The sequence below is a fragment of the Symphodus melops genome (genome assembly GCF_947650265.1).
Source record: "Symphodus melops genome assembly, chromosome: 1".
Taxonomy (NCBI): Eukaryota; Metazoa; Chordata; class Actinopteri; order Labriformes; family Labridae; genus Symphodus; species Symphodus melops.
Window position 1 is genome coordinate 47765111 of NC_136691.1, and position 15592 is coordinate 47780702.

Sequence of the window (15592 nt, forward strand, 5' to 3'; positions counted from 1 at the left end):
TAACCACTTATTGTCTAGGGTCTGCTATTTCTTGAGTATTACCTGAACTCCTCTACATTCAAGAGTGAAGGGCTACATGTTCACTATACATTTGGTGATTTTAAATTCGTCCCCCTCTTCCCTCCTGTAAGAGGTTTTTAGTGTTTTATTGGCTCTGGGAATATACAGTCTATGTCTCAGAAAAAAGGGACAGGAAAAATTTGTCACAGTATGAATCACTGAATGATACTTTTGATGCATGATATAATATTAACATATATTTCATATCTATCTATCTATCTATCTATCTATCTATCTATCTATCTATCTATCTATCTAGACTGACATGATTTCATATGCAATTATCTTACTAATCCTGCTAATTAGGACAAAAAAAGTGTCACATCTCTGCAGAAATTTAACACGTGTTGACGAGGAGACCCGATCACCTTTAACTGTTTAAATTCCTGCTGACAACATAAATCAAACAGCGCTTGTGTTCAGCTTCTTGTACAACAGAACAAACGTTCACGTCAGCTTAGCTCGACACCATACTTGAGTTTATCCACTTTAACTGAAAATAAACAATTCGTTTGCCATTGAACAGCAGTGCTGTGGAGAGATGCGCGGAGCGTCGAGCTGTGTTCCTGCTTGTGACACATTTGACCGGTTAATCTACCGCCAAACTGCGAGGGGCGATGCGGGGGGCGAAAGTAGGCTTAATACAGACACAATGAGTTTCTAAGGTGACTGAAGCCAAACCTGCAGGGAGGCTGCAAACCAGACACAGTCCCGCGGGAAAGAGGTGGTGAGCAGAAAATATTAATAAAAAGAATCAAACAACAAAAACACATTAACATATGTTCTGGAGGGACGCTGTCTTGCTAGGTTAGTAATAGTTTATTAAGCCTTAGGCCTTTATGTGAGCAGTAGTTACCCTTAAAATTATTTTTAGAACTCAATAATAGTCATAAAGTGAAAGATAGACTTCAAAACGTATGTATACAGGCTACAGGATAATTAATGTTTATTTTGATTAATTGGAATGTTGGATGTGCTATGTAGCCTATACATTGTGCATGGCTTCCTGTTGCTCCATCAGACTGTCGAGTGTGCGTTTCATTTGGAGAAAGCACGTGACTGTCGGAGCCCTACTGTTGTTCCAGGCTGGAGCTCGCGGACTGAGCGCATATGGAGGTGGCAGGTGGCGAGAACGTGCGCTGCTCTCGCGCCGTTCAGCCCACTTACCGCCACAGCAGCTCGTCATAAGACGGTGAGACCCGCGGAGACACGAGCGCTTCCCGCAAAACTGCGTGACTGTTGAGCAGAGAAACGGTTAGGCTGCCAGTGCAACTGTTGCTATGAAAGCTGTTCATCAAAACTGCTTTTCTGTTTGTCTTGATGCGTTTGTTAATTATTATGTATTATCTAATTTAAGAAAGTAGAATGAATGAAAACTAGCCTAACTCAATGAATACGCCTGCAATAAAATACAAATATTTTTAAATGCTTCATTTTTATTCCATTCTTTATTTGTTGTGTCTGAATTAGGCCTTTACAGACGTCTTTGCTTAGAAAACAAATCCTTGCTTTTGTGTCCCTAAACTTTTTGAACTTTTTGAGCTATTTTATCAACGATTTGTTGACATTTTTATATAACAATTATAGAGGGATATTAGGCTTACTTGTGCACAGCCTCGTTTTATTGTTTTGCTGGTAGTATTATTATTATTGTTCATTTTAATAGCAATAAGCTTCTTACAGAAATAGGCTTTCACTTTCCTTTAAAAATAAAGGCTGTTAATTGTTTTCCTTTAAATAACTTTACAGGCCTAACTTACTTTTTTTGTTGTTGCTTTTTCCCATTATTAACGACCAACATATTTAAAGCAGGTTATTTTCCTTCACCTATAGTTGACCGACGTTGGAGAAAAGGCTGATAAACAAAAGATAAACTTGGCAAATTGACACCTCAAAGACATTAAAGTATGTCCTTGTGAGGGTTATTACCTGATAACATCGTTGTTCTTTTGACTGTTTCTATTTGTCTCCCGTAGAAACAGGGACGCGCAGGAAATCCCTGGACACGAGGACTCGATTGAAAAAACAAACAAACAAAAAAAAACCCTACTCTTCCGCCAATAGCAGATCAGAGGACAGTGCTTCCCGCTCCTCCGTCCGCCCGGGGAGACTATTTATTAGAAGAGCTCATGCAGGAGTTCAGACGACAGGTGCACGAGGCACGGCACGCGCTTCAACCCGACTAACAGAGAAGAGAAAGGTGTTTTTATCAAGTCATGGAGAGAGAAGAGGCGCCTAAATGATAACTGGGTGAGTATGCCTATTATAAAACAATATAGTTATTGTGAAGTGTTACTTAAATATCATTTAATGGCACGTTGTTGTTGATAGGCTATACTTCCAGGCAACTTCAAACTCTAAACACATATAAACATATTACAACTCTTTAAAAATAAAATGCTGATGAAATAATACATTAATTCCACTGACGGCATAGCCTATCATTTGCATAAGATAACCCAAAACTTTCTAAATGATTAATTTAGAAAGATGATTAATTAAGTTTGCCGTCTTATGTACTTAATTTTGTGAGCATATCAGTTACTAGGCTTTGTTTTTGTTTTTTTTGTTTTTAATAATCAGGAAAGCATGAAGAAGATGCATAGAAATCTTGCAGGGAAGAGAAGACACTGTCCCTATAAGGTAAAAGGAAATTTTAAAAAAAAACAAAAAACGAATTAAACTTGAATTTAGCTGGCAGCATCCTCCCCTGCAGCTTCTGCTCCAGTCTGTGACAGTATGGCAGTGCACTGCTGCTGGCTGTGTTGTTGATTGACAGCTGTCAGCTGCACTCCTCACTGTAACATGACCTCACACATCCTGCACACCAACACATTCACATACTTCTCTTCATTCACCTCTGGCAATAAAAAGTAGAAGGAGGTCAGGAGGTGAATGTGTGAAAGATAACAAACTTTACATTAGATTAACTTCCAGCTTGTAGTCAAATCAGTGTATTTGCATACAAAGGCTGAGGAGATGTGTCTGGTTGGGAGGCAGTGTAATGTTAGCTGACGTTTCTGTGGCCAGCTCACACTGCTCTGCTACCTTAACAGTCACGTTTGCATAATGCTTGAAATGCTCTCATTTATTGGATGCACTGAGTTATGATGAAAATGTTGGTTCATCAGAAGACATGGGCATCCTAAAATCTAATAAATAAATGGGGTATATTTTGATAGGCAGGCTTTCCAGTTGAGGCAGGTGCATAAATATCAGTTTAAAAAGATAACCACGATGATTCTTTGTTCTGTATTCATGGCTGGCTGGAAGGCAGTGTCTTGTTAGCTGGTTGATTTTGTGTGTGCCAGCTTACCTGCTGCTGCCCTCCAACTGCCCATTTAAATCAACACGACAGATTTAAGCAAATTACATATTTATAGGATGATTGGGTGTCAAGAGTCTTAATTTTTGCATACACATGTAAGCATTCAGACTAAAAGCTGAAACAGCTTATTGAGTATTTGTCAGCTATTGCATTGCTCCCTGGTGGTTTAGATAATAAATGAATGCATTTAAGTAATTAATTAGAAAAAAAGAAAACAGTATAAATCATCAACTTATTGTAATGTAGTTTACTGGGCTCAAATCAGTCAGAATAGGGCACAATCTAATACTAATCCTTGAGAAATATTTGTGATGCAAACATTAGAAAGAGTTGGTATGAAGGACAGACTAAATTCTAACTGAACATTTATTTTTTTAAAAATCCAACACTTCAATGGCTTAACAATCCTTCAATTGCTGCAGTGGTCTTTGTCGGGAATGTTCATAATGATTGTCAACCTCAGGATGATCCCCATTCACATGCAAACACAGGCTCACACAAGGTGACTCACTAACTGTGAGTGACTCTTTGTGGACTTTAAGGCTAAAACTACTGGTTCATTTGATCCTGTCTGTTTCTGGAGCGAAACATCTCCTGACCACATCCGCTGTAACAGTTCAGAGCTCAGTCAGTCCTCTGCTGGAAACATGGACACCACAGAGATGTGTGTACAGTATCTGTTGATGTAAGCTTTTTTTAATCAAAGCTCCTGCCGCTTCTTCAGGATGATTTCTCGCACCAATGTCACCACCTCTTGCCTGACGCTCTCCATGGACTCATCTGTTCGCCAGAAGCGGACCACTTTTCCTTCTGAATTCACCAGAAACTTCCAGAAGTTCCACTTTGGGAGTTTCTGCACAGAATCTGAAACACCGTACATCAGATACTCATTATTACTGTGCTCACAAACTGAATGTAGCAATGCAGAAACTTTATAAGAACAATTCTAAAGACAGATATAAATATTTTATTTCTAGCTGTCTGATACATTCAATAAAATCAAACCTGAACAAGCAAGGAGTCAATTTATGATCGTGGCAAACCTAACCCCTCAATAATATACAGAGTATTAAATAAATTGTGCATAACTCCAATGTAGACTTTTATCAAACAAAGACTGTAAAAAAGAAATGCCTGTCACAGTAGCACTTGCTAATTATATCCAAAATGATAGAAAAGGTAGGCAAAGAAAAGACTAACACTTTAACAGACACAATTTATGACATAATCATAGAATGAAGAAAAAAAATCAACATTTACTGGCCTAAAGGAAAGGAAAAGTTTGGTGTGTGAAGTCCAGGGTTCTTTACTGTCACTGTAGGCTACTCTCTATTAGTGTAAAAATAGTAGACATCATTTTAAATAAATAAAACTACATACAGAACCCAAATCACAATAAGACGTTGTAGCTCTATACTTCTCATTTATGCATTTCACACGTGCACTAGTGTTTATGAAATACAATGCACAGCAGATGGTAGTTCTTTGGCCCACCTGTGAGGAACCTGAAGGCAGGGTTGGCCTCTGAGCCCATTATTTTGATCCTGCTGTAGAAAGGAAAAGTAACGCCGTAGGTGGACTTGGCGAAAGCCTCGATGTCTCGGCTGGTCCCGGTCTCAGTGTTCCCGAACTGACCGCAGGGAAAGGCCAGAACGTTAAAGTGAGAGGTGCCCAGCTCCCTGTGGAGCTCCTGCAGAGACCTGTAGTTTGTCTCCGTGTGCTCGCAGTGACTCGCCACGTTTACAACCAAAGACGCCTGGACGAGAGGGAAACGGTGTCAAATGAGTTCAGATGAATGAGTTGGAAGAAAAAACTTCTATAGGCTATGAAACGTGTCCTAAGATGACACTGGGTATTTTGCAAAACGTTTGCACAGATATCTTTAAAAAACTTAGCTGACTGATGATGATGTGTGCGTACTTTTCCTCGGTACTTCTCCAGAGAAACCGTTCTCCCCTTCGCGTCTTGGACCTCGAACGAATAAAAATCCATCGGCTTTCTGGGCTTCACCAGCTGCGTTTGCAAGAGGAATAGACAGCCGACACCGACTGTCATGCTGAGCAGGACAGTCAACATTCTCGCTTTTGGGTTAGAGGACTTGGCAGGGTAGCCCCCTAAGGCCTCCATCTTGGAGGGGGGAAGAACAAACCGTGCGGGAGGAGTGGAGACTCCAGCCAGGACGTTTCAGGGCGGATCAGAAGAATTTAGTCAAGTTAGTCAGAATACTAGTAACAGCGTAGCCCACGTTCTGACACAATAAGACCAATGTTGCCTCTCAAGTATTGTACTGGTTGGCTTTATGCTAGACTACTAGGCTACTATAAGCCTACTAAAGTATCAAATACATTTTGTCCTCTGAGTGCAGATTGGACACTTCAAGAAAAACAAAAATAGACCTGCAGGATTCTGATTAAACTAATTAATCCTTCACGTTTCATCGAAAATAATTACTGTTAGATGAGTTTAATTTCACATATTAGATATTAACTAGTCGAGTGTAATTTCTAGTGTGTTTGGAGTGTACTATCATAACGTGCAGTAGATGTGCATTACCTCAAATTGTATTAACATCAGCAACATTTTACTGCTTATAAGTTGCCATCAATCAAGCAAACATTTGAACAATCCACATAGACCATTGTTTGGGCAAATCATTCAAATATGTAGGTCAGAAGCTAGAGCCACATCTTTTCTCTGAAAGTGTACACAGGAAGTTTCCACCTTAATGTGCATGCTTGACACTGTGAAGTTACGTTTGGAGTTTAAAGGTGTATTATATCAAGAATTATGGGATAACCCGGGATTATGTTTACATGAATCTATTTATTAATCAATATTACGTCCTCTCAGGAACAAAACAACGCCCATCATGTTTCATACAAGCACTTCAGGAGGAGGATTACCCAAAGAAGCAGCAGTGAGGGTCCCGCTGCCAGTACACCTTTGACCACCGGGGAGCAGTGTGAGCCCAGCTTTGAGTTTGATGCAGTCTGTCAGAGGCTGGAGTTGGACTCCCCTCAACCCAAACACAAAGTCCTTAGAGGAAACCTTCAAGGTATTTAAAACAAACACACCACAGAGAAATGTAAAGGAGACAGTGCCTGTGATTTTGAGCTCACCTACATGAAAGATCAATAACTGTAATAAAGGACAACAGTTTCGTTTGTTTCGAGTTTATATGGAGTAACAAGTGTTGGAATTTAGTTTATTATCTTCTAGTTTGTTAGTTGTTACCTCGATATAAGACAGGCCAATGTGTGTAAAACATGTTCTAACCATGCACCGTAACAACATAAACACAGTGTTACAACTCAGTGTGACAACGCTTTGCAACAACAGTGTGACTACATAGGTGTATAGCAGTATTTTCAGTATAGATGACTGATGCTCCCACTTCCCTAGAAGTGAAGATGAAATATTTCAATTTAAATATATGCATGTTTTTTTTTTAATTTTACGGATTTTCAGGTTAAAATGGTACACATGATAAAATAATACATGTTAGATTTACCATTCAACATTTAATCTTATTCTTTTTACAGCTTCTGCAAAACAACAAGCAAACAAAAAACAGCTTAACACCATAAAATGGTCATAATATTTATTCATACATATTTGAGAACTGATTGGAAGATTAAGGTTAAAAGTGAACCTGAGGAATGAGTCTAATCTCCATAAGGGTTAATAAGGGTACCCATAAGGGTTACTTAACAGCTGTATGATCCCCTTATGATTCCATTATTCTCAGGCTTCAATGTCTCTTTTTCCTTGTTGTGTTATATCCGTCCGTCACTAAGTCACTCATTTATGTGATGTCACGCGATATTATCTTGTCCCTGTCAGAGACAGCAATATCAGATGTGTTCACCTGCATCGCTGCTGCACCCACAGTACACACTGTCACTACTTGTCCTGCCCAGGAAAACGTCCCACAACAGGTTTGTTCAAGGAACTTGTAACTTAATCACAGTGCAAAGATTTTTTTGTGTGCATGTCATCTTACCCCAAGACAACCACACATGAGGCTCTGCAAAGAGATCAGAACAATTACTCAAGCCACTTTTTTGATAACACAGATTTAAAAAAGAAAAAAAATCTAAAGTACCTGATTTCTAATGATTCTTTGGATGCCTCTGAAAATGGTCTAACATGGTCTGATTATTAATGATCTACTTTTATTTTATTTTTTTTAAAAATCAAAAGTGTGAAAGAATGACTAGACAACATTTTTTTTAATTATTTGTAGGGTTGGGTGTGGAGAGATGCAGTTAAAGAACGTGGGATCTCTCAACAGGCTGGTAAAGGTAAAGAACACATACAGACGGACAGAAAGAGAAGAAAATCGATGTGTCTCAATGGTATTGTACAGCTCTACTACATGATGTCATACCAGGAAGTGAGAGTGTGACATCATCAGAATGAAAACATGCAGGGTTTAAGTGTGAAACGTTGTGTTTGTATTTTGAGTGTGTTTGATATGATATATATTTTTCATTTTCAGCCTCTGATGAGAAACTACATGACTTGCAGCCGTTCGATGTTCTGGAGAAAGCGTCTGTGAGTCTGCAGGGAAAGGCCGCGATGAAGATGGCAGCACCAACACTGCTGAATGACTACTGTAAGAATGGATTCAACTCTGCATTATTCTCACATGCTCAATTTGATGCATAGGCCAAAAAAAAAACAGAGGCCGAGACAGTGACAGCTTTGGGTTAAACTGACGCTGTCTCATGCACAAAATATAGTTTTATTTGCAGCCTTCAGTTAGTTGGCTAGTTAAACAGAAAGAGGGCAAGCATTTGTTGGGGGGACTATTTGATGTAGATTGAAACATGATATGTGCATTGGGGAGTTTTCATGGCAGCTGAGCATCCACTGAAGGACAGCATTGGTATCAGTTTATAGCAAGTATCCATGCAAGTTACATTTTTACAATGACTAATCAGTTCTAACCAAGTGTCATGCTGCAGGATAGAGAATGACTCATCATGACTACTCTAAAGATCTACCACTGAAGTCCTTTTCTCAGTTTGGGGGGAACGCATATTCTATATTATCGTGGGTGTTTATGGGTGGGTCTAAGGGACAAGTTGAATCAGTCAGAAAAACGTTACTGCTGTTAAATAAAGTAATGGAAACAGCTCATACTTCTCTTATGAAGCTCTGCTCTCAGTTCAGACTCATCCCTATTGTCACTGCTTAGATAGATAGATAGATAGATAGATAGATAGATAGATAGATAGATAGATAGATAGATAGATAGATAGATAGATAGATAGATAGATAGATAGATAGATAGATAGATAGACTCATCTGGCACAGTATGGCTTGTAGTCCTTCTCCTTCTCCTTCTCCTCCCTCTCTTCTCTTCAGACTCAAATATACTCGACTGCAGTTGTAATGGTGTGATTGCATTAGCACTGGGCTCTTCTGTTTACCTTTGGAATTCAGAAACTCAGGCTCTGTTGGGATGTTTGTGCCCGAGTCCACAACCGAGACCTCTGTACCTTCAGACTCAGTCCGTCTCGTCTCTGTGCTGGAGCAGAGACGGCAGATCTCTCTGCATTGGGACCAGGCGTGGGGAGATGCAGGTAAATACTGTGGAAATGAGCAACAAGAGGATGGAAACTGATTCATTAAAAACTCAAGTTAGGAGGAGGGGGAGGGGTTGTTCTAGGGAAGTGTATCACCTGTGGTTGAATCAGCAGGCTGACGGTTTGCGGTCTGTCTCTCTCTCTCTCTTTGACTCTTCAGTTGTGGGATGTTGAACAGAATCAAAGGTTGAGGTGTCTCCCTTCACATGTATCTGTGGTCAGAGCTCTTTCCTGGAAGCAACAGTTACTCAGCAGGTATGTGCTGTCACAAAAAAAGAGCCTATGCAGATTGTAGGTACAATTCATAGACCTACTGTATAATTAGCCTCTGGGGTGTCTCTCAGCGGGAAATGAAAATGCTGAAGTTTAAAAGATGACTTCAATATAAATGTTTCATCCCTGGAAGAGACTTCCGACAATCTGTAGACAAAAGTCAAAGATTTAGAAGCAAGATGAAATCTCCACAGAAACTTTCCACAAGGGTCGGAGGCTTTAAAGTTAATTTCAGTCTGACAAGTTAAGTCTCAAGAGAATAGAGCTCTTACAGCTTATATAGGCCGACAACTGGGAAGATGCGTTTCTCAGGCCATTGTGGAGAACAATACATGAAAATATGGAATCGTACAGCCCAAGCTGCTTTTCTGAACTGGCTGGAAAGTGCTGCAACAGTTGTGTCTGAAAGCGTTTGTCCTACAGTGCAGGAGCAGATAAGTCAACTTGAGAATCTATATGGATTAAATACTTTAGCTAAAGGACTTTTAGCAGGTAAGCTTAAGGGAATGACTGTAACAACATGAAGGCTGTTGTATTCATACTGGGTGCTGACAGTGTACAAATTCTTCTAGCGGCTCTATTCTTGGACGTATCCATCACTTTGACCCTCGGGTTTCTGCACCTCTGCTTGGTGCAGCAGTGCAGCAGGATGGCATTTGCAGCCTGCAGTGGTCACCAGGAGACAACATGCTGGCCAGTGGCTCAACAGGGGGTCTCTGTATATGGGATGGTGACATCGCTGGGTTCACAAAGTCACGTCAGCCAATTACTACAATAAAACATCCCTGCGCTGTAAAGGTCAGTCTTTAGGAATATAAAATACAGCTATATGAATTTGCACTTTATGCATGAGTAAGCTCAGTTGATTCTGACACTATTCATTTTGAGTATTACTTTACTTACATCTTATTGTCCATTGTGTTTGTGGGTTTAGGCGATGGGATGGTGTCCATGGCAGAGGAAGATGATCGCTACAGGAGGAGGATGGAAAGATGGAGAGCTGAGGATCTGGGACACAGATTCTGCATCTTGTATTAGTTCTGCAAACACCAACTCACAGGTGCTGAAGGCTCTCAAAGAAATAGTGGTGTTATTTTTTTTTTTCTGTTTAAAAATACTCAGTGTCTTACTTTATGACTCAAATTGCAGATCTGTTCTCTTCAATGGGCTGAGAAGAAGAGGTGTCTTGTCACAGGTCACGGCCTTCCTCATCACCAAGTCACCTGCTGGAACTGGGAAGTTCCCTCACTCAGACCGACCTTCCAGCTCACAGGTGAGAGAACCTGGAATACATTTACTGTATAAGAAACTACAGGCCTTAATCATCTCTGATAATCACCTTCACTGCAGCAAACTCTTGCACACAGTCTAAGTTTAAAACCTGTATTGGCTAAGTTTCTGATTCAGAACACTTTTACAATTTAGACAGTTCTTGCTCACTTTCATTTAAGGAATAAAAAAAGGAAATCTTTGGCAACCTCACCACAGCCTAATGGCACAAAATGGATTGGATCATTGTATATGGCGCAAGATAAGTGAATCAGTTGTACCTGCTTTTGTTTGTGACGAATGTGTAAAACCACAATTGTGTGATTACTCATTTATGTCCTGGCTTCAAAGTGAATGGGAAACTATGAAATGAAACAAACCATAAGTCAAACACTTGGAAAAAGATGTCTCAGTTTGGTAATTGCTGTAGGTATAAATAACCAATATGACAAAATAAACATGTTCTACTATCCTTTTAAGGTTATTTAAACAAGGTTTGAGTTGAAAAGTCTATTTAATGTGTTGATTTATTCAGTTATATATTGCAGTTACTGTTATGTTGATCTGAGCAGAAAGATCAGGATGAATATTTATCACACTGTTCAACAATGCACATTTTGTATATTTATACTTTTCAAATATTGCTGTACTTCCACAAAGCTGATTATTTCTTCAGATATCCTGCCCTTTGGTACTGATCACTTACTGTATATGCTGTGTGTGTATATATATCTCTATTTCTTACTTCCATTAAATTTGGATTTTTATTTATTTTTTGTTTAGGGCATTCTCAGCGAGTCCTGCACTTGGCTTCATACAGCGATAGTTCTCGGATTTTCTCTGCAGGAGCAGACCAACACTTTCACATCTGGGACCTTTAATCAACATCACTGATTATCGTGCTCCATCAGTGTCTTTGGGGCTCTGGCTGTACGATGTACGCGTGTACGATGTGTCGTTTTGAGATTGCACATTTCCTGTCTCGTTTTCTGAACTAACCACAGTGTCACCTGCTTCTCACAGAATAAGAAACACACATTGTTACCTTATTCATTCAGTCAGTCCACATCATGTGTGTATAAGTGTATAAATTCAACATTTGTCTGAGTGTTATGCCTGCATAGCTGCTTTACAGAATGAAGTTTTTGCACATGTCCTTTTGTCGAGAAGCCCTACAGATGACCCACCGATGAAGGGGCTACCTCAGGCTATACTATGCAGGGAAGTCGTCTACATTTAAGGAGAAGATTTTTAGACCCTGGCTGGATGTGTTCTCATTTTCAGATGACATTTGAGAGTTGCAGATTTTCTTCACACTGAATAATTTTATCCAGTCTCACATCACCAACACCAACACCAACCAGTGCAGTCACATTAAGACAACAAGTTACATTTGATTTAAATCCTACAAAGACAAAAGCAATAGTATGTTTGTTTGTTTATTTATTTGTTTGCTATATATTGTTCTAATGATGATCAAATTTCACACAAATAATGGATGATATTTACTTTACAAAATATGTCAAATATGATTAAAGCAAGGTACCATCATGAGTTGAGTTTTAACTTTGTTCTTATATTTACTTTACAATTGCTTCTGAGTTGCTTTTCTCCCACTAGATTGCACCGAAATAAAAACACCATTCCAGTTTTTCACCTGCACTCTTTTAAGTGTGATCACACATTGAAATGAAAAGAAAACATTCAAATGTATGCACTGAGTCAAGCATACATTTTGTCCCCCACCACTTCTCTCTTCTTTGCTGCTGCAGATATTTTACTTTCTCTCGACAGACATATCCTACTTGTTGTATGTCCACATGGTGTAACTTATGGGGCAAAGTACGAGGACCTTTTATTGTCCTGTTGCAATGATGAATTGTAGTACAGGGGCTCCATTTATTTTGCTTTTTATAGTCGCAGAACTCGGAGAGAACCTACTGAACTCAAATCATGAACTCAAATCATGTTCTTCAACTAGAAACTCAGAGTTTCCCATCTGAGGTGAAATTAACTCAGAGTTCAGGGTTAGACTCTTTTCTGACACAGACCCCAGTCTGGCTTATTTTCTCTTCCTGGTAACTTCACTTTCAAAAGCTAAATACAGAATGTATCAGGAGTTCATCTTTAGATAATTTAGTAATACTCTCAAACCAACGTAACAGGTGGATAGAAAGAACAGTGAAGTCCTTCTGACAAAGACTGGTGTTGTACCTCACTTGCAAATATGAATTTAGAGGAAACAGGTTGCAATGACACATGTGGTGAAGACTTCCTCTGAAGAAAAAAAAAGTGATACATCTTATGGTTAAAATGTTCAAAGGTTTCTCAGTCTGGGTTAAGATCTTAAAGGGCCTAAAACCAGACTAAAGCTTTCAGGCCCTTGCACACACAGATCTTCATTTCACTGTCACCAGAGGACTATCGCTTATACCTGCTCTGGTTAGATGCATTGAACAGGTCCCCTATATACAGACCTCAACTATAGACTGTAAATGTTACAACACAGGCGGCCTGGGTTCGAATCCGGCCTGTAGCTCCCTTCTCGTATGTCACTCTCTCCCTGATTTCAATCTCTGTCCTATCTGTCCAATAAAGTAACCTTAACCCAAAATGAATACATTTTAAAAAAAAAAAGAGGTTGTTGTTGTATGAACCAAGGTGATGACAAGTCAGCACACAGCCTCAAGCATTAACTTAAAAACACCTGAGTAAACCAGGAATCTGGGTGTACTCATTGACTCAGACCTGGACTTTTAAAACAAGACAGGTCAGCCAATAATTACTAGAAAAAGAAGCCAAGAATGAAAGGATTTATGTCCCAGTAGGAACTGAGAGAATGTATTCATGCTTATTGTAACGGTGTGTTTACAGGCCTTTGTAAAAAATCTGTCCGACAGCTGCAGCTGATCCAGAACGCAGCAGCCAGAGTCCTCACCAACACAAAGAGGGTGGAGCACATTACACCTGTGCTTCAATCACTGCACTGGCTGACTGTGTGTCAGAGGATCGACTTTAAAATCTTACTACTGGTCTATAAAGCATTAAATTGTCTTGGCCCTAAATACATGTCAGATCTACTTGTAGAATATAAAACATCCAGACCGCTCAGGTCCTCAGGAAGAGGTTTACTCAGTGTTCCCAGAGTCAGAAGCAAACAAGGTGAAGCAGCGTTTAGTCATTACGCTCCTCAACTGTGGAACAAACTCCCTGAACAACTGAGGACTGCCGGCACACTCAGCTCCTTTAAATCAGCCCTTAAAACTTTGTTATTCGCTCAGGCTTTCAATTAGAAATATACTGTCTGCCTTACTGCAACACATTCTTCCTTTTTTAATAGTTTTAACAGTTGTTCCTTTATCGAGTATTTTCACCTTCATCCCCGTCTTTTAATGATGTATTTTACATTCTTTCTTTGAGCTCTGTTTTAATGTTTTAATGTTTTTATGCCTGTAAAGCACTGTGAATTGCCTTGTGTCTGAACAGTGCTATATAAATAAACTTGCCTTGCCTTGCCTTTTTATCTTCAGAGACAGCCTACTAGATTACTTTAACGTGTGACTTTAAGTTTGAGGTGAAAACAGACTGACAACAGACAAATGACAAAAACTATCAACAGCAAAGGAACTCATGAAAAAAAATCTTGTGGGGCCTCTTCAGCCCCCATGTGATTGATTGTTTATCTAAACAAACACCTATACTCTGAAACATGACTGCGTCCCTTTCTGCTCCTTTTAAGTTTTACATTTTATTTACACTTCCTTCTCACCTCCAAACCACATTTCATTCATCTATCTCGGACAACACTGAAGATGAGGTCACCAGTGCCTTTCATTCATTTCAAGAAGCTGTGGATTTTTCTAGCGATTTATTATCAGATTTCAAAAAGCTCCATAGTCCATTGAGGCTTAAGTTTATCCAGACTCTAAAAATAGATTCCTGGGCGGAGTTACAGGTCAGTATTTTGGAACCTCCTATAAAAGCTAAACAGTAAGCACGGTTCACCTGGTGTTCAGTTACATTGTTCAGCCCGTTCTGACACACTTCGCTTCGCTCACCAACACTATCAGTTGTTTTAGATGACGAAGTGCCGATCAATGTCTTAATACCTACAGAGGTTCAACAATATCAACAAGAGAAAATTGCTCAAGCATGTGAGTTGACACATTTTCAGAATTACCTGACTTTGTGGCATAAAACTAAATCACAGAGAACAGGAAGAAACGACATGTCCACTCCCATTGTCTCCTCCCTCTTGCATCACCCCATAATGTGAGCAAATTCTATAAACATCCTGAGCTGAAGGAGTTTTAGCCAGAGAAAGAGAAGAGTCGACCGTAAAGTGGAGAGGAATGAAGAGTAATATAAAAAGCAACACCAACTCTACTGCATGTGTGCCTGTGAGACGCAGATTCTGCAGCGACTGGCTCTCCTGGGTAAGCCTATTTATCAGTTTATTTCTAAAATACTGGTCATTTTTGGATTACACCTGATCATTGAAAGAAATCCTTCACTATGAAGGGTAATAGGCTTCTGCAGCAGCTTCCACGTTTTAGAATCAATATCAATTGTGGGTTTTTTCTTAAATTGTATTCTAGACTATACAGTTAACAGGAGCTTATTTAATGTGTTGCACCAATACACCATGTCAAATTCCTTGTGTGTGTAAAAGTACTTGGCAATAAAACCTGATTCTGATAATTAAGTGTTTTATTTTTTCTTGACATAGTGGTATGCCATGGATTATCAGCAGGTAAAACAATGCCACATTACGTCCTGGTCCAGAGACAGATGTCCTGGTACAAAGCCAGGGACTTCTGTCAGAGACATTACATCGACCTCACTGTCCTGGGTACAGAGGAGCAATATTTCTCTCTCATTAATGCCACTGCTGCATACAAAGTCAGCTTTTGGCTCGGTTTGCACCGTCAGAACATCTCCAGTGCCTGGAAGTGGATGAATGGAGAAGAGTTGACCTATCAGAACTGGTACAGGACAAACTATCAAGATTGTGTCAGTTTGGAGGCCATGCTGGAAAAAGACAAGAAGCTGCTGGCTCGCTACTGTG

The 15592-nt window shown here is 39.6% G+C and overlaps 2 protein-coding genes across 2 annotated transcripts; one reads left to right on the forward strand and one right to left on the reverse strand.

The window, feature by feature from the left end:
* Positions 1-1897: 1897 nt before the first annotated feature.
* On the forward strand, positions 1898-12016 carry LOC306827068 (cell division cycle protein 20 homolog B-like). The gene is made up of 12 exons (XM_079348710.1): positions 1898-2310; positions 2644-2703; positions 6239-6443; positions 7232-7326; positions 7635-7692; positions 7890-8006; positions 8762-8979; positions 9143-9237; positions 9828-10053; positions 10190-10315; positions 10405-10528; positions 11308-12016. The coding sequence occupies exons 2-12, from the start codon at positions 2650-2652 to the stop codon at positions 11403-11405; spliced, it is 1416 nt and encodes a 471-aa protein (XP_079204836.1). The 5' UTR covers positions 1898-2310; positions 2644-2649; the 3' UTR covers positions 11406-12016.
* On the reverse strand, positions 3609-5727 carry gpx8 (glutathione peroxidase 8 (putative)). Its single transcript, XM_079348700.1, has 3 exons — positions 5309-5727; positions 4883-5144; positions 3609-4252 (listed from the first exon to the last, which is right to left on the reverse strand). Exons 1-3 carry the CDS (start codon positions 5513-5515, stop codon positions 4089-4091), a joined length of 633 nt encoding a protein of 210 aa, XP_079204826.1. The 5' UTR covers positions 5516-5727; the 3' UTR covers positions 3609-4088.
* Positions 12017-15592: the final 3576 nt, after the last annotated feature.

Excerpts from the sequence above, each read along its gene's own strand:
- LOC306827068 (XM_079348710.1), top strand. The coding sequence starts at position 2,650 with ATGAAGAAGATGCATAGAAATCTTGCAGGGAAGAGAAGACACTGTCCC. Across the intron at positions 7,693-7,889 it reads CTCTCAACAGGCTGGTAAAG|CCTCTGATGAGAAACTACAT; the intron begins GTAAAGAACACA and ends TTTCATTTTCAG. Across the intron at positions 9,238-9,827 it reads AAGCAACAGTTACTCAGCAG|CGGCTCTATTCTTGGACGTA; the intron begins GTATGTGCTGTC and ends AAATTCTTCTAG.
- gpx8 (XM_079348700.1), bottom strand. The coding sequence starts at position 5,515 with ATGGAGGCCTTAGGGGGCTACCCTGCCAAGTCCTCTAACCCAAAAGCG. Across the intron at positions 5,145-5,308 it reads TGGAGAAGTACCGAGGAAAA|GCGTCTTTGGTTGTAAACGT; the intron begins GTACGCACACAT and ends CCTCTCGTCCAG. Across the intron at positions 4,253-4,882 it reads TGCCTTCAGGTTCCTCACAG|ATTCTGTGCAGAAACTCCCA; the intron begins GTGGGCCAAAGA and ends ACGGTGTTTCAG.